Here is a 22,622-nt window from a genome sequence, read left to right as displayed (position 1 = left end):
GATCACTTTGTAAGGATCAAATGTACAACTACCAATCAAATTCGATTATTTATGTCTTCCAATGCAGTCGGGCTGGGATTAGCCCGCCCAAAAGGAAATTAGGAGGTGGGACTAAATAAATGGGCGTGACCAATATCCTTTGTAAGGTCACGCCCACCTAAAGCTCTGTACTGTTTGTCCTGATAAATCTGATGAAGGAATGGCTGCTAGAGCAGTGCTGGCCAATAATTGGTCGGACTGGGAGGATGTGTTGAAACCAAGCTCTGACAATTCCGTGCAGGTCATCTCCCTGCATGATGAACATGGTGGTTATGATATCGATCTGGTGGGAGGGCAGGATGCCGTGGACGATCTGCTCTGTGACGTCTGCTCTAAGCTTCTACGAGACCCTCGACTGACGCTGTGCTGTGGGAAGCATTATTGTGAGACATGTTTGGAACGCTGGCTAGAAAAACAGGATTCAACAAACAGTTGTCCTCAGTGTCGGAAGACCCCCTTTGAGCATGTGCTGGACAAGTGTATGAAGAGGAAAATCAATGCGATTAAGGTGAGCCATTTATTGCTGTAATCAAGTTAATTATGTAGATTCCACATTGTGCACAACTAATGTAAGTGCTTGTACACAGAGCTAACGAGTGTTTGTATGTTTCAATCTCAGCAAATAACTTATCTAACCACTCTTACTCTATTGCAGGTGGTCTGTCTCCATCAGGAGGACGGGTGTGACTGGGAGGGGGAACTAGGGACCATTGAAACACATCTCGATTCTGGATCTGGCTGTGGCTACATTCCAATCTCTTGCCCTAATCATTGCAAGTCCATTCTGAATCGAATGAGCATTCAAGTGCACCTAACAAGCACATGTGAACTGAGAGAGTACAAATGTGAGCATTGTGGCTTGAACACACGCTATAATAAAATAACAGAACACTATGAATCATGTAAAGAATTTCCGATGCCGTGTCTCAAAGAATGTGGCGAGCTCGTCAAACAAAAATACTTGGCTGCCCACAAACACAAGTGTGCAATGGAGGAGGTTGAATGTCCATTCATGTGTGTTGGTTGTTATACTCCTGTGATGAGAAAAGACTTTGAGGAACATTTGAAGCAAGAGACGCATACTCACCTCTCATACTTTATGGAGCCCTTCACTACGCTCAAGTCCAGTGTGAACACGCTGACCACGAATGTGAATGAACTGTGTGCCCATCAGATGGAGGACAGGCGAAGGATCGATGAGCTACAGAGAAGACTGGTACTAGTTACAGAGAGTCTACATACACAAGATCTGAAGCAAGAATCAACCTGGTACTATATGAAAATTGGATTTGTTGTGCTGTTCGTGCTATTAGTCTGTGCTTTTATAGCCAAGTAGGCAGATACATTCTTGCACATAGTTAGTACTTTTGTGACTTTTGTAGCTTAATTGTCTTAATTTGTGCTTTGTGTACATTCCATACAACACTATACCTCTTAGTTCCTGTAGCAAAATTGTAATACATATACACAATGTATACAACTTGATATCGGATATAATTATTGGAGATAAATTGAAGTATACATTTCACATACAGGATGATTGCGTGCTACCCGGTACCCTTGTTAAACATGATACACATTGTTGCAACCATAATCTTAACTCCCACCACTCATCAGAGTAGTAACCGTTTTAGTCAAGTTATCTCTAGCTATAATAACTGTTTACTTTGTTCGAAATACATTTCACTGTCAGTTTACTGTAAGGCACTGCTCTGACCGTATATGGCCACTTCTGGAACCTACAACAACTGAAACTCTATATAGAGTGGAGTAGTTCGTAAACAATAAAGATGGCAGAAGGTGGCATTTCAGAGAAGATCACTTGGCCTACAGAATGCCCCTTTGCTGAAGTGGGGTGCACTGTTTGCCTGTTCAATTGTCAGGAGTATAATCATCACTTAGCTCTCAACATTGAGCAACACCTTCAATTGGTGATGGACTTACATAAAGAGAGTGAGGTCATCTCTCCACTGCAGAAACTCAATACTATAAGATCTGAGATAGAGTACCTTGAAGGGACACTGGAGAGCTTGGGAGTGAGGGAGCTCCCTGCTCTGGAATGCATAAAGACGCAAATGAAACAGCCGAGTGTAGAAATTTCCAGTCTAGGCGACAAGATCGCCTTCAGGATGTCTGGATTCATAAAGCTCAAGGAGTTATCACAGAAATGGTGCAGTCCTCTGCTTACTCTCCGTGGGAAGCACCAACTTCGTTTGATTGTCTGTCCCACTGGCACTGGTGCTGGTTATGGGACCCATCTCTCGGTGACTCTTGTGTCTCCGCTAGTAGGTGAGGGACTCGAATGGCCAATAGTACTGCCACGACATCTCGGTGTAAAAGTGGAGCTATTGGTGGAGACAGACGGTAGTGTATCAGTCAATGAAGACTCCTCTGGATCTGAGAGTAGCTACACAATGGGCGAGTCTCGTACACACACCTTCACTTGGCGACCAAGAGTGCCTAAAATATCATCAAGTCGACAGTTGTCTAATTCCCAGCTACGCGAGAAAGAGAAACGAGCGGATGATAGAGAAATACAACGTCGAGTATCAAGGATTCTGCCCCCCTGGTGCCAACCACCCCCCACAGTGGAAGCAGCAGAACCAAATCCACCTAAACCACTTCAGAGTAATGAACCTGATGTGGTGACAACTTATCCACAAAAGAAGAAGTTGAGAAGGGAAGGATTAAGTGAAGATATGAAACTAGATAAGGATGGAGTTACTCTGTTCTCAGATGAAATGTTTGCCACACAAGAGGAAATTGAAGATGTCATTAGAGAGTTTAATTCCCTTGTATTTCAGATAAGTATTTGTTTAATGCCAATTACCCACAAGACAGACAATTAGCTATACATACATGTTGTCATTTTTTTATACACAATAGTTAATCTGAACATTGTAATTAGAATGCCAATAAAGGCCAATAACATGTACAAAAGAGTGGTTAAGTATTGATTTGAAGTACGCTACAGAGTGCATCATGCACTCTTGGTGATAACATAATAATAACAATAATGAACAAGATCAGTCATTCGATTGTTCCAGAGACAGTTGATTTGAACACTTTCTCTCTCTATTCAGACTTGACCTCAACACGACAAATTGGACACGTTGAGTGGTCCTGCAGAGATAAATTATTCATATTCATATTCAATGGTTGTACAGTTGCAACTTAATGGTAAGAGTATGGAACACAGTATTTAGACACTGGACATACATGTACTAATGCATAAATAATTATGGCTGGCTAGAAATGGAGATAGGTGCTACATACAATATGAAAGACCACCCACGTACAACATGCACATGTGACACATACTGCACACAATATACACTTAACATGTACTGTAAAAGCTTATACAATTTTGACATACCTTGAACCATTGGTCAATACAATCTTGGTGGTAGTTATGGGTACAGGGCAGGAAGCGAACTCTCTCCTTGGCTTCGTAAGAGCACATACACACCACACACCTGTGAAATGTGAGACAGTCAATCAAATGCCTGTATGTACATGAATGTATGAGTACTTTTGCTCCTCATTGCTCCTCTCCCACATATGCACTGGCAGCCTGTCAAGCGTGGCCTTGGTTAATCCCTGGGGCCTGGCTGGTCCAATGTTTTCAGCAAGCTCCAACAGATCCTGCAAGAGAAACAGTGAACAATTTACCACAGGCAAGAAAACCATCACACACCCTTGTATAATACATTTCTACATTAGTAACAGTATACATACGGCTCTAAATAGAAACCCAGGCATTATAATTAAGGCTTAAAAGGTTAGAGAAGACACACAGTACAGTACCTCATATGTCAGTCTCATGGCCGGGTTGTCCCCAATGATGGCTCTGACGAGTATATTGGCAGGCATTCTCCGGGCATTCTCCATTATCTGTCGGTGGTTCCTGGGGCCAGGTCTGGCCATGTAGGAGGCGTGGAGGAACCGAGTGGCATCCTGTCTGGTCCAGCTGTGGACTCGTGACGCTAGAGCATCAAAATTGTCCCAAATGACGCCACTTCTGTGGAGAGAGAGAGAGGGGAGAAGTTACGAGGATGACAATGACATATTATCATAAATGTTATACACACAAGTGTACATTAAGTAATGTACATTATTTGAGTGTGCTCACCCGTCACTTTCTTGGTTGCCTCCACTGCTGGGGACAGAAGGACCAGCTGGTACCACCGGCACATCTCTGAACCTTCCCTGTGAGAGAAAAAAGCAAAAGTGACAACAATCACATCACAGCAATGTGTCATCTCTCACTACCATATGGGGTAGGTGCTGCTGTGCTGTGGTGCTCTCCTGGTCGTACTGAGCCTGCAACTGTCGTGCATACACCTCGTCTATGTTCACTTGTGTGTGGGCTGGCTGACCAAACACTGAGCCTACGTGTAGAGGTATACGACTATTGCCAGGGACCCAGCTCTCTATTATCACATCCTGTTGAGGGGAGTAGTAGAAACACAAGTAATTAAAGCATACGCACTGTTACACATTATAAGCATAAATATATACATCTACACAAGATAGAAGTTGTTGAGGCAGCAGTAGCCAAGTAAGCAAGAGTACAGTGATTATAACACATATATATATATAAGACACGCACGCACACACACACACACACACACACACACGCACGCACGCACGCACACACACACACACACACACACACACACACACACACACACACACACGCACGCACGCACGCACACACACACACACACACACACACACACACACACGCACACGCACACACACACGCACACACACACACACACACACACACACACACACACACACACACACACACACACACACGCACACGCACATACAATGCACACCACAGTAGACTCACATCATCACTGTCACTATCGTCCACCACAATGAGGACGTCTGCACTGCCACTATGACTTGCCCTTCCATTCGACGAACCAGTCCCTGAGCTGGAGCCACTACTGCCACTCTCATTGGTCGGCGGAACAGGAGGTCGTCGTCGGCATGACATCCGGCAAGTTCGATTCCCTGCACGTCGGTTTCCCGTAGAGGGTTGAGCTTGTGAGGTGTCAGTTGAAGGACCAGGGTGGGCAGAATTCGGATAGCGAGACATTTGACGCGCTTGTTGTGAAACAGGTCGAGAATTTGCTGCACTACTTGGTGGGGGAACTGGATGAATTTGTGAGCTGTCTGTAGAAGGACCAGGATATGCGTGGTTTGTGCGAGCACTTGTCTGGCGTAGAGGATGGATGTGTTGTGATAGAGGAATCAATTCGTCTTCTTCATCATGATATGTGTTCAACGTGTGTGGTGCTTCAGAGCCGTGGTGCATGAAGGGAGGATGCAACACTGTCGAGATAGATTGCGCAGTTGATATTCGAGATTGGGGCAGCGCAAATGATCGAGGAAGTCCAGTTGGAGCCACACGATAAAAACCGCTTGTATCTCCTCCGCTAGGCACTGTGTAACTATCGAAATTGCTAACGGACCACTGAGGAAGACTTGATGCAATCGGTACACGTTGTACAGGATTTAAAGAGTTTGGTATCGAGGGATAGGCTTGATAATTGTGTCCAATTTGTGCCGACATCTCATTCGGGTAATTGCCTAGAACAACTGGATCTCTGTATCTGGAGGAGGTTCGATAGTTGTTCCGTATCACACTCTCTCGTTGCTGCTCTCTGGATCTGAGCGATTCTGTGGGTATGAGATGCGGATGAGTGGGTGAGGAGAGTAGACTGCTTCTCTGTGGCATTGTACGGGCATCTTGGAGTAATGTGGGGTACATGAAGGGGGAAAACCCACCCTGGCTTGAACTGGGGCCACCCGAATCTGAGAAGGAAAGAATTATAGCACTTGAAACAACAACTGTGGACACATGTAAAATATAGTCATGCCTGAGTTACTTACACACACACACAACAAACAAGTCTATAAACTGCCACTATGCACACATGTACACATACATGTAATGCCTATTCTAATGTACAGACAAGTGGGTACCTCTGGTAGGCATGGTAGGTACTGCAGAGAACATGTCGTGTCTTGATTCGTCCCCAAACAACAAGTGGGTAGGTCCAGCCCTAGCCGTGGGGGGTCGTGTGAATGATGGGCTCCCACTGGAGGAGGGATGGGTGGGGGGTGGAGTGATTAGATCGATGACCTCGTCCGGATGTATGGATACAGCTGGTGATGTTGCCGTCGGGGACAGGTGGATAGTATCCGCTGAGCTCCTGTTTTGCTCAGCCAATCTCGCACTCCGTCTGACGAACGGTGGTAGACTAGAGGGCCTGTAGGAGGCAAGGGGCCTGAAAGAGGTAACACAGTACTACTATAAAAAGTACATTATGCATACAGAAATACACATGCGCACAAACATACATGTGCCTGCGATGTGGCATTATTCCTGAAGAAGCTCGGGTTATCTGATTGGACGCTTCGGCCGAGAAATCCGTCTCCATGAGGGATGAGTAGCGGGCTTGCTTTGTAGGGGGTCCACGGAACATGGCGTCTACAGAGCCTGTGTGTGAGTGGGGGGGGGGGGGGAGAGTAATAACCAATGTAAGACAAACACTACTAACCATGGGATGGGTCGGTTGTAACTTGACTCATGTTGAGACAGAATTTGAAGAGAAATTCGACTAGAATTCACCTATAATACAAGAAGCTGTATTGAGTATGACATACGGACACTCCATACACTCGCCTACCTTCTATAGGAGTGTCAAAATAGGCCAAAACAGAAAACACGCTTCTTTCTCTCTAATCTCTAAAGAATCTACTGGAACAACACACATCAGCAAAATTTAGTCACACGATACTCACATGCCAAATGAATACTCATAAGCAACTTTCTCTACATCCGACCGACCGTACCACCTTATAAACTGCATGTTGCTTTAGTTAATTAACTTGTAAAGCCACTGTACCCAGTGTCAACATTGTGAGAACACTATGCCTGTAAGGACCATGATACGGTGAGTTGAATAATGTAATTTGCATGAGAAAGCTGGTCATTGGTTCTTGGTAGAGAGTCAGGATGGTGTAGTTCACTGAGAGCCTTTTTGTCCCCACAGATAATAGAAACAGAGCAGACAGAGAGTTACGACTAGACTACATTGTGCTCCAAGCTCAGAATATTATACAAGGTGAGTTCAACTTTGCCGTAGATCTACCGTACCACTATGGTGCATGTAAATGTACATGTGTAGGTGATTGATATAATATTATGACTTGAGTAGTACGAGTATGGTAGCTAGCTGGTATAAATGAGAGTTTGCTACTGTGAAGGAGTGAGTGTATACAAAGTCATAGTACAGTGTAGTCTAGTTGACGGGTACAGGTGTAGCTAATCTATGCATGACTGCACACACACACACACACACACATTCTAAAACTTTAACTGGCAGGAAACAAAACGTGTTACGTACAGTGTGACCTACTCCATTGTATGTAGATGTCTGTTCTTATGTGTGATGCCTACTTGCTAACCTGTGTTAGCATATGGCTGACCATGGCCTATACAATAGTAACTAAGAGAGATGCTGCCTGTTAGTATGCCGTATTGTCTAATCAGATACCATTCCTTTTCAGACACATGAAAGCATTTCATCCCGTCCTCTTAATAGCATTCCAAGCATATAGCACACTGTACATCACATTAACCCCTCTCCCCCTATATATTATATAACCCCCCCACACACGTCATATGATCCACCCCCCACAGAGCCTAGAGATGTGTGAAGTATTACCGACCATTATGGACGAGTCGGAAGAGGAGGGGTCCAAACTAGAGCAGCTGATGATGAGCATGCTCGAGGAGAGAGACAAACTCATGGAGAGCCTCAGGGAGAGTCAGGAATCATACAAGGAGGCCACCAAGCAGCTGTCCGATGTGCAGACCGACAACAAGATACTCATGAGACAGCTGCAAGCACTCATGCCAGAGGTAGGTGTTGGGGGGGGGGTGCTCCATACTGTGCCAGTATCTAACCGCTATGCCAATATCCAGATACTGGCACAGTTCACCATCTGAACTGTGCCATATGGCGGATATTCTATTGAAAGAACTTGCGATTGTCTCATCTAGAGGTTATTTTTAAGATACATGTAGTGCCAGTACTGGTTATTCATTCTGTGTATCTGTATTGAGCTGATTGATGGCTTCCACCAACATTGCTTGTGTATTGGTGCGCTAGCTGTAATGCAATACAATTAGCAAAGTGTTGTGCAACAATGGCTTCTAGTAATGGGATATTGCATCCTTCTTTGTGCTGGGCTGTGTTTGTGTGTGTAAGTGATGGCTGCAACACTTCTTTGCTCACCTTTTCTGCTTGGAATCAAAATTGTATCTTGGTAATTGGCTATGACTGTTGCACTAAAATGAAATTTATAGTAGCCAACACAATGTTATTGTGCTCTCCAATCTCTTAGCAACCACTAGTTCAGTGGGTATTGTGACATCTCTCCATGTTTAGGCTTCCCTTGTGCAATCCTTCCTCAGCTATTTTTAGTAGCAATAATATATTACACATTCCTAATGTAGCTTGTGACAGTGTGTGTTGTGCTTTTAGTTTCCCTTTTGTATGTAAATTGCTCGTCTCAATTTCCCCCTCAAACATTATGTAATGTTATTGTATACATCTGTATAGTTATACTGTACAATGTACTGTAGAAAATTTCACTAACCTGTTGGTTGCCCTCTCCAGGAGGAGGACCACCTCAAGGGATTGCTGGAGGACCTACAGATGGGAAGAGGGGGACTGAGCTCAGAGGATATACGGCGATGGCCCATCGCTCAGCGGTTTGCTAACTTGGCCAGAGAGTTAGCAGTTGTCGGCGAGAGACTCTCAGAGAAAGAGGAGCAGATCGATGAGCTGAAGTCAGAGAGAAGTAACACCAGAGTAAGCTATGGGACTGGACTGTGTGTGTGTGTGTGTGTGTACAGTGGTGTACATGCCAAATTCTCTAATCTGCATACATGTGAATGTACTGTATACACTTGTGTTTTCACCTGGCACAAACAAAAAGTACAGTGTACCGCTACAGTGTACTGCTACAGTGTACTGCTACAGTGTACTGCTACAGTGTACTGCTACAGTGTACTGCTACAGTGTACTGCTACAGTGTACTGCTACAGTGTACTGCTACAGTGTACTGCTACAGTGTACTGCTACAGTGTACTACTACTGTGTACTACTACTGTGTACTGACGTACGTCTTCCCCTACAGCTACTACTGGAGCACCTGGAATGTTTGGTGGCCCGTCACGAGAGGTCCCTCCGAATGACAGTGGTGAAGAGGCAAACTAGCAATGCTGGGGTGAGCTCAGAGACAGAGGTCCTCAAAGCTCTCAAGTCCCTCTTTGACCATCATAAGGCACTCGATGAAAAGGTGAGGTGGTCAAGTGACTATGTATGTGTACCATTGTAGGAGCTTGTTGTGTGTGTGTGTGTGTGTGTGTGTGTGTGTGTGAGTGGTGTGGTTGTTTTTAATGTCAGATTTGAACTGTTAGGTTCGGGAGCGATTGAGGACAGCACAGGACAGAATCGCAGTGCTAGAAGATGAGCTTATGTTAGGAAACCAAGAGGTAGAGTTGGAGTTGTATTTAGTCGCTCTTTACGACCTCTGTGCTTACAGATGAAGTCCCTTCAAGACGAAAACAAACGGATGAAACGCTACATTGATCAGCGGAGGCAGTCAGTTCGCATGAGCACCCTCTATGACAATGTGAGCTTGACTAAAGAACAGCAGGCTCTCATGGAGGAACGTGACCAGGCCATAGACGATCTCCAGTTCAGTCTGGACGAGAAGGATGCACAACTAGAGGAGGTACTGTACGCACACACTGCTTTTACCTCCTTCACCCCCTGCATCTACCCCCCACACAGATGATGCACCTGCGAGATGAGTTTGCCGAGAAGGTGGAGGAGTTGGACGATGAGTTGGCCATGGCTCTAACTGAGATCAAGAGACTTAAGAATGCAAACAAGAAAATGGTGGCTGAGGTACGTGCGTGTGTGTGTGTGTGTCAATGATTTACTTACATGTATCCCCCCCACAGAGCTCCCACGCCCCCAAGGTAGACCCCCTGCTGGAGTCCCACCTGGCTGAGTCACGAAAGGAGCTAGCCATCCTCAGAGACAAAAACCAACACCTCCAGGACCATCTGTCAGCCATGGAGGTGAACTCTATCAAGGTGATTATACCAGGTGTCCATTGCTTACACGTAGTTAGGTCTCTGTTTAGTACATTACAGATGTGCACTCAAAGGTGTGTGTGTTTTGGGCCTGTCATGATCATCTTTGATCTAAACACACCATTTTTTAATCATAATTTAGCTCCCTAGCAACTCATATCTGAAAATCTCCCCCCCCCCCCCCCTCCCATAGGCCCAAGAGGAACGTACCAGTCTGTCGGCCGAGCTCAAACAGAAGGAGCTTCTGGTGACTGAGCTAAGGTCCAAGAATGAGGTACTCGCTAATCACAGTGAGGAGCTGAGCCTGGCAGAGCGTAGGGAGGGCACAGCACAGTCCGTCATTGACCAACTGCAACAGGAGGTGGACAAGAGACAACAGGAGCTCAATGCGGTCAGTTGTTGTGAAAACCTGTCGTTAGCTAACTGCCCACGTGGGTTGAAGAGTTCTCATTGTAGGCAGATATCTTTTTCGGACACAACATCTGTAGGCCATAATCATGATTAGGCATGATGTAGTTAGTTTTAAATTGGACTTCAAGCCTCAGTGACCATTAACACCAACCTTTATGAATGGAATTGACCGTGTGTACATGTCCCCTCAGGCTATAGAGAAGGAGAGTATCAATGAGTCCAACATTAGCCAGCTGCAGTCAGCCGTCGACCGAATGCTCAAAGAGTCGAGGGAGAGACTTCAGACGTACAGCAACGAGAGGAAGCAGCTGGTCGATGAGAAGGTACAGTTGACCCGTGTGTGTGTGTATTGGTGTAGACATTCAACTGTTCTCCTATACATGTGTGTGTGTGTGTGTAGACGCAGTACAAGGACAAGGCTGAGACAATGGAGGCCGAGCTCTTTCTGACCAGACAGACTAACAACAAACTCAAAGAGGAGAGCGAGGGACTGCGGGCACAACTCAATAGGCTCAAGGTGACACTATGCCTTCCATTTAGCTGTTGTTGTCCATTTTGCATACCATTCTTAATTAGCTACAAATCTTCTACCGCCTTTTGTCTAGCCATAATACAGTACATTCTGTAGTTGTTGAGCCCCAAGGTTAGGTGTAAGATTACAACCATGTCATTGATGTGTGTGTGTGTGTGTGTCTTGCTACAGGAGTGTAATGGCATCTCCAGCAAGGTTGAGCTGAGGTCCAAGAGAGCCAGTCCTGTGATGAGGAAGTCCTTGCAGCTCACCGACCTGGACACAGCCGTAGAGAACCACAGACAGAGCCCCTTGCTGGTGAGTGGTATTTAGCTGCATGGTGAGGTATGTACTGTAGGCTGCATGGTGAGGTACATGTACTGTAGGCTGCATGGTGAGGTACATGTACTGTAGGCTGCATGGTGAGGTACATGTACTGTAGGCTGCATGGTGAGGTACATGTACTGTAGGCTGCATGGTGAGGTACATGTACTGTAGGCTGCATGGTGAGGTACATGTACTGTAGGCTGCATGGTGAGTGGCATGTACTGTAGGCTGCATGGTGAGTGGCATGTACTGTAGGCTGCATGGTGAGTGGCATGTACTGTAGGCTGCATGGTGAGTGGCATGTACTGTAGGCTGCATGGTGAGGTACATGTACTGTAGGCTGCATGTTTGCACGCTTGGCAGTATTCTGTGTTTAGTACACATACGTGATGTGGGTAGCATTCTTGTTCACTAAACATACCTGATAGCCTTCCACAAAAGCGACTGTGCTGTGGCATATGTACGGTACTTATAATAGCCTTGTGCAATGATTATGTGAGATAGTCACCTAGATACTCCACCTCTGTGCTGTTGTTGTAGGATGCACACAAGGAGCCAGCTGCTCTGGAGGATGCCTCAGAGGACTGGGACGTCACTAACCTTGTCTCTATGCTCGAGAACCAAGTATCAAGACTAGACCAACAGTTGGTGTAAGTCACACTGCGTTTACTGTACATGCATGTACCATGTATTCCCTGCTACTAACTGCTTGTTCTAATCCCCTCCCTCCCTCCTCTTTGCTCAGGTCAATGGGTGGGGACATGTCTGAGGCGAGTGAGTTTGATCGTGTGATGGAGAGCATGTCAGACGGGACCTACCAGGCCACTTCCTCTGCCATGGAGACCTTCCCAGTAAGATGCTGTTGGTGTTGTTAGCATGTCACTACACTGCATCTTGCAGCACTTGAATCACTATTAAATTGTACTTCACATCGTCACTCAAGCCCTTGCTTAGCAACAATGTGTTTAGTACAGTGCACCCACACATCTCACTATGCCGCCCCCTCCCCTACACACACACACAGCACTCCTCGATGCCTGTCCCCCGTAACACCAAGAAAAACAAGTATCGTCCTGACGTCCTCCCCTCCGCCACTCTCTATCGAGTGAACACACCCACTGCTCCCAGCCCCGAGCACGTCTCTCCATCAAGCTCTGCCTCCAGTAACGATTCAGTGGGTAAGAAGGGACTGCGACATCGGAGCAGTTTCAGGAAGTTGTTTAGAAAGAAGAGCCACAAGAAGCACCAGGCTAGACGAGCCAGCGCCCCGGTAACACACGTAGGTGAGTAGTAGTTGTGCTGTCATGGATATCTATACCTTGTAGTACATGAACTGCTAACTGTGTAAGAAGACATTGTGTATGTTGTGCTGTCCATAGCTACTCGCGTGTGTAGTAGTAATATTGCTGAGGATGCATTCTATACTGTCATGGTGATGTATTACTTACATATGTACTTGTTGCAGCTGCTCGATTCGGTGACAATTCTTTGATGCGAGACTCTGTCGACTTTAGTGACCTCTTGGAGAGCTCCGAGGAGAGGGAGGATGACAGGAAGAGGAAGTGAGTCATTCATCATCATCAGGCCGACTTAATTACCCCTCAAACGGTGTAGTCTGTTAGTCATGTGTACAGTGCATTAACAGTGTATGAGACTTAGTAGCCATTATACGTGGCATGGTAAAAGTATCACTGTCTATTCTTTGTGTACAGGAGTGAGCTATTGACCTCTGTCCTTGAGCGAGGGATTTCGTTTAGCAAGTGGGATGGACACACCCTCCTGGCATGGCTGGAGGTGTGGGTGGGTGTTCCCTTCTGGTACATTGCTGCCATCAGAAACTGTCTACAGAGCGGCAAGACTCTCGCAGTAAGTGTGGGGGGGGGGGCAATCGATTGATGCTCGTATGTGCTCTCTGGCTGTATGTATGACTGGTGTAGTGAGTGTACATCTCTCTAACAAGGATCTACAATGTGTACATTATGTGTGGCTTTAGAAAGAAGCTGCACTCTTGTCAACTAACTACATTGTGTAGTGGAATGTACATCTCTCTAAATGGTCGATATGCCTTGCTACCAGCCTCGGGAATGTTATGTGTGGCTTTAGAAAGAAGCTGCATTCTTGTCAACTAAGCTGCAGACTTGTAGTGCTTGTGTAAATGGCTAGCTGCTTCGTCTCTGTCTATGATTCCCTAACCAAACAGTATATCTCATGTCCATTGTCATGCCCACCCACAGAGCACATCAGATTCTGAGTTAGAACAAGAGCTTGGGATCACTAACTCTCTCCATCGACTCAAGCTGAGACTGGCTGTCCAGGAGATCGTCTCAACTACCTCCTCTGACAAACTGCGTCGCACGGTGAGTCAGACTGTGGTGTGTACAGCCAGACTAGCAGTTTTGTAATGTGTCCCTGCCAGACTAGAATGTGTAGCTGTTTGGTTTGGTACAGTGGTCATACATGTAAATGTGTTTTTCTCCAGACCTCTCTTTTTGGTGAGATGGCTCATGAGTGGGTGGGAGACTACTGGCTGCCCAGTCTAGGGCTCCCACAGTACAAGGTAACTGTGTGTATATACTCTATACACTAGTTGATAAGATCTACATGGGAAGTACATAGGAAAAGTGCCTCAGAGCAGGTATACTATGGGACTTAGTATACCTGCAAATTTACTTAGTATACCTAGTATTCCGTTGTCAAGTAATTGTATTGTAGTCGAGCAGTTTGCGCATGCGCACTAGTATCTAAATGAGTTAGACACTGTTTTGTCGGTGTCCATGTGATTTAGAAGCCCTCAGCCACTTTAGTACCCTCGCTACGCTCGGGATACTAAATCAGTGCCTTTGGGCTTCTAAATCCCATAGACACCTCCAAAACAGTGTCTAACTATTATTTAGATCATGTTTGCCATAAATACTGCAATCTGATTGGCTAAAGGAAGTGTTCTATCCAACTTAGAAAATCATGTACTTCACTTAGAAAATCATGTAGCAAAGATTAGATAAGAACATTCAAATCTGATTGGCTAAACACTCATGGTTGCTATGATCTAAAATGCTTAGACACTGTTTAGGAAGTTTCCACATGATTTAGAAGTTGAAGCGAAAACAATTTCTAAATCATGTATAAACTTCCTAAACAGTGTCTAACTATTATTTATGTACTGCGTGTACTGCAAGAAGTACACTACCTGTACATGTAATACTATCTGTACATGATACACGTATATAGCATTGTTGAATTTGTCTATGTTTTGCTATGATACGTAGAATACGGTTTCACGTGTTCACCTGCCTTGCCCTCACAGGAGCTGTTCAAGATGTGTCTGGTTGATGCGCGTATGCTGGAGCACCTCACCAAGAAGGACCTGAGAACAGCTCTCAAAATGGTGGATGCCGCGCACCGAAACAGCTTGCAGTACGGCATCTCAGTGCTCAAGAAACTGGACTACAGAAGAAAGGTATGTTGGTCGAGTAGCTGTTCTTTACCATTATTAATGAATATTATAGTATGGACTGTTTTCGGGGTCTACTATTTTTCTATGTATTTGAATTTTCTATTTAAGTATGCATTATCAGTTAGTTTGTCTCTTTCCTCTCCAGGAACTGGAAGACAGAAGATCTAAAGTTGATGTTAAGACAATGAAAGGTATGCTCATATTTGTACTGCACCGTGTGTAATCTATCACACGTATACATTACATCCTAACCTCATGTGATCCCCTTCCCGGCCCTTGTGCAGATGTCCTAGTGTGGGGCACAGATCATGTGATGCTGTGGGTGGGGTCCATCGGTCTCAAGGACTATGCTGCCAACCTGACGGAGAGTGGGGTGCATGGCGGAGTGTTTGCTCTGGACAACGACTATGACCATCAAAAGTTGGCACTGGCTCTCAAGATACCTCTCACCAACCCTGAGGTGTGTAATCAGTCTCCACAAGGGGCCGCCCTCAAATAATTAAAGCAAACACAGGCAAATCCTAAATGTTTGACTTTGGATCGACAGAATTTAAGTTATAGCAGCTGAAAGATGAACGGAGGGGGTGGGGGTGTAGTTGAACATCTTTCAACAGCCATAACTTCAGTACAGTTGATCCAATGTCAAAATTTTTATGATTTTCTGAAAGCTTAGGAAAATACCTTTCAAATGATGTATTTCAATCCAGAATTTTATCAGGTCCCTAATTTGTCATTTTCGGCCTCGGACCATGGGCTATAATCCATGGTACGGTCAAATTGGCAAATACTTTTATCTCTCAAATATGAACTTTGATGACACCATTTGAAAGGTCTTTTTCTAAGCTTTCAGAAAATCCTAAAATTTTTGACTTTGGATCGACAGAATTTAAGTTATAGCAGCTGAAAGAAATTGATTGAACGGAGGGGGTGGGGGTGTAGTTGAACATCTTTCAACAGCCATAACTTCAGTACAGTTGATCCAATGTCAAAATGTTTATGATTTTCTGAAAGCTTAGGAAAATACCTTTCAAATGATGTATTTCAATCCAGAATTTTATCAGGTCCCTAATTTGTCATTTTTCGGCCTCGGACCATGGGCTATAATCCATGGTACGGTCAAATTGGCAAATACTTTTATCTCTCAAATATGAACTTTGATGACACCATTTGAAAGGTCTTTTTCTAAGCTTTCATGCTTTTTTGTTCTGTACATTCTGTACAAGCGATGTTTCTGTACGTACAATGTGTACTTGTATAAAACTGCATGTATATCTCCATTAAATACAATTATGTATGAATTCTTACTTGCTACAGATTCGCCAGAAGTTGAGACTGGAGTTCACCAAACTGTTAGTGGAGGGTACCAAGCGAGTGAGCTCGGAGGTAAGGCCCTCTACTGTACATGTGCCACACCTACTCACCGCCTGTCTATGTCTGTGTGTCTGTTATTATATCCTCTACTGTACATGTGCCACACCTACTCACCGCCTGTCTGTCTGTGTCTGTGTATTATTATAGAGTCAGTCGCACGGGAAGATAGTTCGTAGACTGAGCAAAAAGCTGAAGGTTGGTACGAGAAAGGTACCGCCTCAGAAAGAGTTTGCGTTTGCACGTCCCCACTCCCCTGTGCTGTACGCTGCCAACCCCACCCCCCTGCACAGTCTATTGGAGCAGAGCGACTCAAACTCCTCCCAAAACACCACCCACTCCTTCGGTAACTACATTTTAATCGGTCTGTGTGGTGTGGTGTGATATATGCCTTTCACTAGCTCTGTGGTCTGAGGCCTTAAAAATGTACATGTGTATATAGAGCAACGATTTGGGGAATTGCTGTATAATCTGTTTTCCCCTTCTTCCAGATACAGTGGGTACTCCTGGGTCACCACTAGAGGTCAATACAGAACAATAGCCAAAATAATTTTACTGTTTAGTGATTTTTTTGTTTTTCATTATTAATCAACTTAATTATCTAGCCTCCATTTTTCTCTTTGTGTGCACTTGTGAACATAATTTATGTCCACACTTCTTTTAAATGAAAGCCAAACCTGTAAACCTGCATGCACGAACCCTGAGCTGGTTGCTAAGCTTACCTTAGTCTCATGAATCAGCCGCCGTTCCTTTCCAAAGGTCTCATGAATCAGCCGCTGTTCCTTTCCAAAGGAACGGCGGCTGATTCATGAGACTAAGCTTACCTATGCTGTGCAGGAGCACCATGGCCATGCATGAACCCTCCGGAGGGCTAGTTGCTAAGCATACCTATGCTGTGCAGGAGCACCATGGCCATGCATGAACCCTCCGGAGGGCTAGTTGCTAAGCATACCTATGCTGTGCAGGAGCACCATGCATGAAACACTGACCGATTTAAGCTCTACAATTTATAAATTAATATAAGCTTTGATTGATATGACACCATAACCTTACACCAACGCCATAACTGATTTTCACACATTCACATATACATATGTAATACGTACATTTACCAACTAACATAATACAGTACATACTGTCTCTATACACACAGTGTCCTGGATTTGAGCTACCAAGAAGTAATTGAAAATTCAAATTTTCCTCCCTCTGGTTTGAATGTTTGTATTTGGAGGTAGTAGTCTTTGTCCGGCATGAGTCTCTCGACAATCTTAGCGTTGGTTCTGTCTCCACTATCGTCGTCCACTCTGAGCGTGTGTGTGTGTGTGTGTGTGTGTGTGTGTGTGTGTTGTGTGTGTGTGGTGGGTGGGTTGAGGTGAGGGGGAGGGGTACAGAAACACATGGTATCACACTATGGGAGTTAAAATGCTTTATTACTGTAATCAAAAGCATTCTACATGTACGACTATATTACAGTGCTGTATACCACACTATACAATCCGATGTAAGATAGCGAATGTACGGTAGATTGCATAAAGACATGCGTGCATACTTGATGAGCTTGGTGTAGTCATTGGGACCCAGTAGAGCAAGGATCATGTCACAGTCACCGTGAGTCTGGATTGTGTATCGAGGGCGGTCATCCTTGGAGGTGTGGAACCGGATCAGTAGCTCCGCCCCAGGACCAGAGAGCTCTCCTGTGATTGGGCAGTTAGTGGCGTAAGGTTATTAGCAACAACATTTGAGGCACGACTGAAAATCAGCATTACGTAGATCTTGTAGCCTAATAATTATGACTTTGGTGACAACATACGAACAGTCTCCTCCCTCACCTTTGTGTGGCTCGTACACCTGCACGTCGTGGATGCTATCAGTACGAGGTGGTGGGAGGCTGGTCACTGGCTTATGACGCTCAGGGAGAGTGGGGACCACCCTCGTCACTGTCGTGGTTGGACGACCTGGCCCAGTACTACCACGCCCACTCCCCCTGCTGGTGGTAATGGGTATGATTCTAGGACCACCCTTTGGGGGACCATACAGTCGTTTAATGTGCTCCTTGTCTCGTTCAGAGAGTTCATCATTACGATCTATACCGTTGGGGTAGCCTTTACCTTTTATCCAAGAGCGGGGGAAACTGTATGTGTGTGTGTATGTGTGTGTGTGTGTGTGTGTGTGTGTGTGTGTGTGTGTGTGTGTGTGTGGGGGGGAGGAGGGGGGGGGATAGTGAAGAATTCACACTGGAAACAAAGCTGCTCAAACACAAATGAGTGAATTTCTAATTTTTGGTTCAATAGTTCATCTAGACTGCATGGCTATTATACACCTGTAGTGCATGATGCTCTTGGCATCATAGAGAGTACCGTCCAGGTCCTTCCTGTTGTAACGTTTGAACATGTTGTTCTCAATGCGATCAGGATCCCAGTAGTTGGGAGGGCCACTCAGAGACTTTATTACCTGACAAACAACAACGTACGCCCTTAACAATACATAATGGTTCGTCTTGAAACCAACTGTAAAGATAATAATTATTGCCTTTTTTCAAAGCTCACAATTTAACTACTGAAAAAACTATACAGCATAATGAAGTAGCAGCATCAATAGTTATAGACAACCTTTGAACACGCAATGGTTATCATTTTTACAAGATACCCTATCGAAGTTCCTCTACTGAGCACACGCACACATCATCCGCCCCCTCACCTCTTCCCTGTCCCACTCAAAGCCGCCCTTGAATGGACTCTGGTGCTCGTGTATGAGTCCCAGAGCGTGACCAAACTCGTGGAGGACGGTGGGTCGATCCACAAACCCCAGGTTCATGGAGAAGGATTCCAGCGGTATCCGAGTGGAGTCAGTCCCAATGTACGACCAAGAACCAGCTGCATGGAACACACACAAGTAACTGACTTGTGACTAACACTATTGACACAGTGGAGGTTACAGAAAGGATATTGTTGACAATATAGGTATTCTGAATCCAAAGGTTTCAGGTATAACAGGTAGAGTTGATCCAATAGAGGGAGTGTCTATTTGCTTTAATATGGCCTGAGAATCATTGCCTGACATCTCCAGTACTTGATTTCCACTCAGTCTAGACCAAGGGCTTCTCTTTATAAGCCCTTGGTCTAGGTCATGCACTGGGACTAGGATCACAGCAGAGTCAGCATTCAACTCCTAGCTATTAAACTAAACACACTGTATATACAATACCATCGTTGAAGGCCACTCTGACATCACTCTGAGTGACATCAGTGGTCTTGGTGAAGGTGATGGCACAGTAGTTGCTCCACTCGCTGGCCCAGCTGATGATCAGGTCCTCGTCAGGGTGGGGGGTCAGGAAGTACACTTTGAGGTCGTTTTTCTTCCATAGTTTATTAATGAACCCCACAGCATCCAGCGGCAGGGGGCAGACGTCGTCATCTGGGGAGAGGGGGTGGTTAAAATAATTGTTGTTGTGCTGGTTGTATGCTTCAGAAATTACCAGCGTACCAATAATTATGAGTATACACAGTAGATCTAGCTACCGTATAGCAGGTATATTTCAAGGGTATAAAATGTTTGTGGTTTTCGCTGATAAAGTATGTACTGCGAACATATACCACAAGTTTACTATCGCATGCATGCATATTGCAAAGGCTATTCCGCGAAAACCTTTCTAACGATTATTACGCGAAAATTTATACTCTTGAAATATACCCGCTATACGGTATCATTTCGTGTTGGTTATTAACGTACCTGTGCGTACTGGTGGTGGAGGGGGCTTGTAGAAGTGAGATTCTGAGGGGAGGACTCTCTCATAGCATACCTGGCCTGGGTGACTGATAGCACTGGAGCTTGTTGCCTTGGAGCTCTGAGAGGGCAGGATCGGGGCAGAACTAGGAGGCAGTATAGGATCCTCCATGACTGACACTTCACAAACAAAAGTGTTGATTTAGTTGGGCGTGTACACTTAAAGCACAGCAGCCACCCACACAATAAAGCTCAATTAAGTTTAGCAACTTTACTATACTCTAATCAAACAAGCAACTCTCATGACAAAAAACAACATTTGCAAAGCTAGCTAACTAGGTACAGTACAAGCACATAGCCAGTTCTTTGGAGAGGGTGTCTTGAGAGGTAAGTGCCAACCATTGTCAGTCCATTGAACCGCTCTCTGGAGGCTGGTAGGAAACTGCACAGGAATACACATCACCCACCAACTCTCAGCATAATCTCCTAAATAAATCTTGCCCAGCAATATAAAACACCTCAAGGCTAGCCTTTAGTTTATTTATTCCATCATTCATGGATTTTGACCAGTTACAGAGCCATGGATAAGCAAGGACAAAATTAATGCAATAACTTACAAAAAGCTTGATTGCGTTTCTGTCAATGTTGATTTTAGCGTGCGATCCATCCAACCACTTCCTCACAAGTTTTGCAATCTCGTTTTGATTCACTCTGTCCATCTCATAGCCAAATTTATCATTGGAGAGGATAACGCTATTGGTCACCATGGCAGCATAGAGAATATAGCGATCATCAGGAGTACTGAGAGTGGGGATATATAGCAAATTTGCACAAGATATGATAGTCTAAACCTGACCTGTTTCTCAATGGCACAAAGTGCACCCCATGTGACTTGTACTCCTCGTGTATAGAGTCAGGTGACATCCTCCCTGCTGCTAGAGTCCTGAGTAAGTGCTCTCGTCCCACCATCAACACCTCCTTGCCTGTGACTGACACCAGCTCACGACCTATTGCCAGCATCTGCATGGGTGAATGAGACAGAGGACATTAAATAGCTGGTATTGTGGTTAATTAAAATAATGTTTACAAACAACTACCGTATAGCAGGTAATTTTCGTGGGGTAAAAAATCGTTCAACTTGAAAAACGGTGGTTTTCGTGAGTAAAAATTTCGTTTAGTCTCATAGCCTGCACTGCATTTCTACATTCCAGTAAGCCACACCTACCTTAAAATTTCGTGGAGGTCAGCTTGCCACGAAAATAACGAATATTTTACCCCACGAAAATTACCTGCTATACGGTAAGTAATATCGACTCTTGTGTGTTAGATGGTTTTCTTAAAAAAATGACAATGAGACTAACTGTTTCAAAAGCCACTTCTTTCCTGCGTTTGCAGAGGTAAGCGATGTTGAGTCCATCAATCACAGCACCAAAACGCTCAGAATTCTCGTTTACATATTCTAAGAACTTCCTCATAAAGTGTTTCTCTCTTGCGGCCTCCGATCCGGTTGAAATATCCGCAATGATTTCCTCCTTGAAGTAACGTATTAGTGTGTTTCTTTCCTCTGGTGTTAGCTTGTTGTTGAGCAGCTTCTCACCGCAGCTCTCACAGACACACCTGTGGTATTATATATGAATAAAATAATTACCGTAACAACAAAAGTAATGATACTTTTCATTGATTCTTGTGTGTGTTAGAAGGTTCTCTTTAGATGAACTGCTGGAGATAGGGAAAGAAATACTGCATAGATAGACAATGAACTGATTTTAGTACCTGGTGAACCAGTTTGAGAATTCTGTCGCTGTCTCCTGGTCCACTTGCTGTCGAGGGGCGGCCATTGAGTACGAGTTGTGGAGTGCCATCACACCCTCCACTACCCTCACAGCCTCACTGCTCTCCACACCCACACACGCTCGGATAGCATCACCAATCACAGCAGGACTGCTTGGGAAAAAATCGTTTCTCCTCATCACGTCAATAATCTCTAGAGTAAAAGAAAAGTCTCGTTCGTCAACACCTCGCTGTAACAAACTGGTTAGAGTGTTTAATCGTATCTTTAGTCCACTTTTAGACATATTGTTCATTGTCTCCTTCACTTTTGCAAGGTCAGCACTACATGACAAACTAGTAAGCACTGAATTCATCTCTGATTCGTTTAACTCCAGATTTTGCCTCTGTGCCACAGCCATTGCTATATCCATATCGTCTGCTGATCCGCAGCTCACGCACACGTGGAGGAGAAAGTTGTAGGTACTGGGATGAATGTGGCCGCTTCCAGTATTTACCCAGCTCGTGACTCTATCCAGAGAGAGCTGCTTGCTCTTCTTGAAGCTGGGGAGGTCCTTGTACTGAGACAACAGGGTCAACACTCTCTCCTGTGCTGAAGGGGAGAGGCCATCTTCAGTGGACAATTCAGTGGAGGACAATGTGGAGTAGCTTGAGGGAGGATAGCACTGTTTGGGGGTCTTTAGGAGAGTTCTACTGCAGCTGAAGAGGGTCTGAAGAGGGCATCTTCTCATCCTATTAACTATCAGATTCATTCTGTATGAAGACTACACGTGGGTAAGAGGGTAAAGGTAGTCAAACTTACT

General features: G+C 44.9%; 6 protein-coding genes across 10 annotated transcripts; 3 read left to right on the top strand and 3 right to left on the bottom strand.

Annotated features, from left to right (window-relative positions):
- Positions 1–131: 131 nt before the first annotated feature.
- Positions 132–2,943, top strand: LOC135346028 (TNF receptor-associated factor 4-like). The gene is made up of 2 exons (XM_064543502.1): positions 132–547; positions 695–2,943. Exons 1-2 carry the CDS (start codon positions 200–202, stop codon positions 1,373–1,375), a joined length of 1,029 nt encoding a protein of 342 aa, XP_064399572.1. The 5' UTR covers positions 132–199; the 3' UTR covers positions 1,376–2,943.
- On the top strand, positions 1,830–2,943 carry LOC135346027 (uncharacterized). The gene has a single exon (XM_064543501.1). The coding sequence runs from the start codon at positions 1,830–1,832 to the stop codon at positions 2,886–2,888; it is 1,059 nt and encodes a 352-aa protein (XP_064399571.1). The 3' UTR covers positions 2,889–2,943.
- On the bottom strand, positions 2,925–6,888 carry LOC135346024 (uncharacterized). Of its 4 annotated transcripts, none has more exons than XM_064543493.1 (11): positions 6,750–6,888; positions 6,621–6,706; positions 6,421–6,559; positions 6,043–6,347; positions 4,901–5,871; positions 4,309–4,485; positions 4,172–4,248; positions 3,847–4,060; positions 3,572–3,684; positions 3,416–3,515; positions 2,925–3,162 (listed from the first exon to the last, which is right to left on the bottom strand). In XM_064543493.1, exons 2-11 carry the CDS (start codon positions 6,649–6,651, stop codon positions 3,115–3,117), a joined length of 2,175 nt encoding a protein of 724 aa, XP_064399563.1. In that variant the 5' UTR covers positions 6,652–6,706; positions 6,750–6,888; the 3' UTR covers positions 2,925–3,114. The 4 variants fall into 4 exon arrangements, with proteins under 4 accessions (XP_064399563.1, XP_064399566.1, XP_064399564.1 ...); XM_064543496.1 differs by having other exon boundaries at positions 6,043–6,329; XM_064543494.1 differs by having other exon boundaries at positions 6,621–6,691.
- On the top strand, positions 6,854–16,978 carry LOC135346021 (liprin-alpha-3-like). Its single transcript, XM_064543490.1, has 26 exons — positions 6,854–7,016; positions 7,116–7,187; positions 7,766–7,987; positions 8,748–8,942; positions 9,271–9,432; positions 9,554–9,628; positions 9,679–9,870; positions 9,930–10,046; positions 10,103–10,237; positions 10,431–10,628; positions 10,840–10,971; positions 11,049–11,165; positions 11,352–11,477; positions 12,027–12,136; positions 12,232–12,337; positions 12,511–12,769; positions 12,952–13,048; positions 13,199–13,352; positions 13,721–13,843; positions 13,966–14,043; positions 14,791–14,943; positions 15,086–15,131; positions 15,225–15,400; positions 16,255–16,323; positions 16,459–16,654; positions 16,800–16,978. Exons 3-26 carry the CDS (start codon positions 7,775–7,777, stop codon positions 16,847–16,849), a joined length of 3,279 nt encoding a protein of 1,092 aa, XP_064399560.1. The 5' UTR covers positions 6,854–7,016; positions 7,116–7,187; positions 7,766–7,774; the 3' UTR covers positions 16,850–16,978.
- A 371-nt stretch (positions 16,979–17,349) lies between these two features.
- On the bottom strand, positions 17,350–20,283 carry LOC135346026 (zinc metalloproteinase nas-14-like). Its single transcript, XM_064543500.1, has 7 exons — positions 20,038–20,283; positions 19,513–19,722; positions 19,006–19,181; positions 18,629–18,759; positions 18,138–18,439; positions 17,858–18,002; positions 17,350–17,612 (listed from the first exon to the last, which is right to left on the bottom strand). The coding sequence occupies exons 1-7, from the start codon at positions 20,201–20,203 to the stop codon at positions 17,477–17,479; spliced, it is 1,266 nt and encodes a 421-aa protein (XP_064399570.1). The 5' UTR covers positions 20,204–20,283; the 3' UTR covers positions 17,350–17,476.
- A 9-nt stretch (positions 20,284–20,292) lies between these two features.
- On the bottom strand, positions 20,293–22,622 carry LOC135346025 (uncharacterized). 2 transcript variants are annotated; one of them, XM_064543498.1, is made up of 6 exons: positions 21,805–22,622; positions 21,703–21,750; positions 21,393–21,648; positions 20,888–21,051; positions 20,649–20,832; positions 20,293–20,473 (listed from the first exon to the last, which is right to left on the bottom strand). In XM_064543498.1, the coding sequence occupies exons 1-6, from the start codon at positions 22,569–22,571 to the stop codon at positions 20,363–20,365; spliced, it is 1,530 nt and encodes a 509-aa protein (XP_064399568.1). In that variant the 5' UTR covers positions 22,572–22,622; the 3' UTR covers positions 20,293–20,362. The 2 variants fall into 2 exon arrangements, with proteins under 2 accessions (XP_064399568.1, XP_064399569.1); XM_064543499.1 differs by having other exon boundaries at positions 21,703–21,747.

The sequence above is a fragment of the Halichondria panicea genome, chromosome 13 (genome assembly GCF_963675165.1).
Source record: "Halichondria panicea chromosome 13, odHalPani1.1, whole genome shotgun sequence".
In the NCBI taxonomy this organism is placed as follows: domain Eukaryota; kingdom Metazoa; phylum Porifera; class Demospongiae; order Suberitida; family Halichondriidae; genus Halichondria; species Halichondria panicea.
Note: the sequence above shows the minus strand (reverse complement) of the source record. Positions and strands in the feature narration are given on the sequence as shown.

Excerpts from the sequence above, each read along its gene's own strand:
- LOC135346026 (XM_064543500.1), bottom strand. The coding sequence starts at position 20,203 with ATGGAGGATCCTATACTGCCTCCTAGTTCTGCCCCGATCCTGCCCTCT. Across the intron at positions 18,003-18,137 it reads GGTGTACGAGCCACACAAAG|GAGAGCTCTCTGGTCCTGGG; the intron begins GTGAGGGAGGAG and ends GCCCAATCACAG. Across the intron at positions 17,613-17,857 it reads GACTACACCAAGCTCATCAA|AGTGGACGACGATAGTGGAG; the intron begins GTATGCACGCAT and ends ACACACGCTCAG.
- LOC135346024 (XM_064543493.1), bottom strand. The coding sequence starts at position 6,651 with ATGAGTCAAGTTACAACCGACCCATCCCATG. Across the intron at positions 5,872-6,042 it reads ACCTACCATGCCTACCAGAG|ATTCGGGTGGCCCCAGTTCA; the intron begins GTACCCACTTGT and ends TTTCCTTCTCAG. Across the intron at positions 4,061-4,171 it reads GGCAACCAAGAAAGTGACGG|AAGTGGCGTCATTTGGGACA; the intron begins GTGAGCACACTC and ends CTCTCTCCACAG.
- LOC135346027 (XM_064543501.1), top strand. The coding sequence starts at position 1,830 with ATGGCAGAAGGTGGCATTTCAGAGAAGATCACTTGGCCTACAGAATGC.
- LOC135346021 (XM_064543490.1), top strand. The coding sequence starts at position 7,775 with ATGTGTGAAGTATTACCGACCATTATGGACGAGTCGGAAGAGGAGGGG. Across the intron at positions 10,972-11,048 it reads AGCAGCTGGTCGATGAGAAG|ACGCAGTACAAGGACAAGGC; the intron begins GTACAGTTGACC and ends GTGTGTGTGTAG. Across the intron at positions 16,324-16,458 it reads CCAAGCGAGTGAGCTCGGAG|AGTCAGTCGCACGGGAAGAT; the intron begins GTAAGGCCCTCT and ends GTATTATTATAG.
- LOC135346028 (XM_064543502.1), top strand. The coding sequence starts at position 200 with ATGGCTGCTAGAGCAGTGCTGGCCAATAATTGGTCGGACTGGGAGGAT. Across the intron at positions 548-694 it reads GGAAAATCAATGCGATTAAG|GTGGTCTGTCTCCATCAGGA; the intron begins GTGAGCCATTTA and ends ACTCTATTGCAG.
- LOC135346025 (XM_064543498.1), bottom strand. The coding sequence starts at position 22,571 with ATGAATCTGATAGTTAATAGGATGAGAAGATGCCCTCTTCAGACCCTC. Across the intron at positions 21,751-21,804 it reads TTCTCAAACTGGTTCACCAG|CAGTTCATCTAAAGAGAACC; the intron begins GTACTAAAATCA and ends CCCTATCTCCAG. Across the intron at positions 20,833-20,887 it reads TTTGTGCCATTGAGAAACAG|TACTCCTGATGATCGCTATA; the intron begins GTCAGGTTTAGA and ends CCCCACTCTCAG.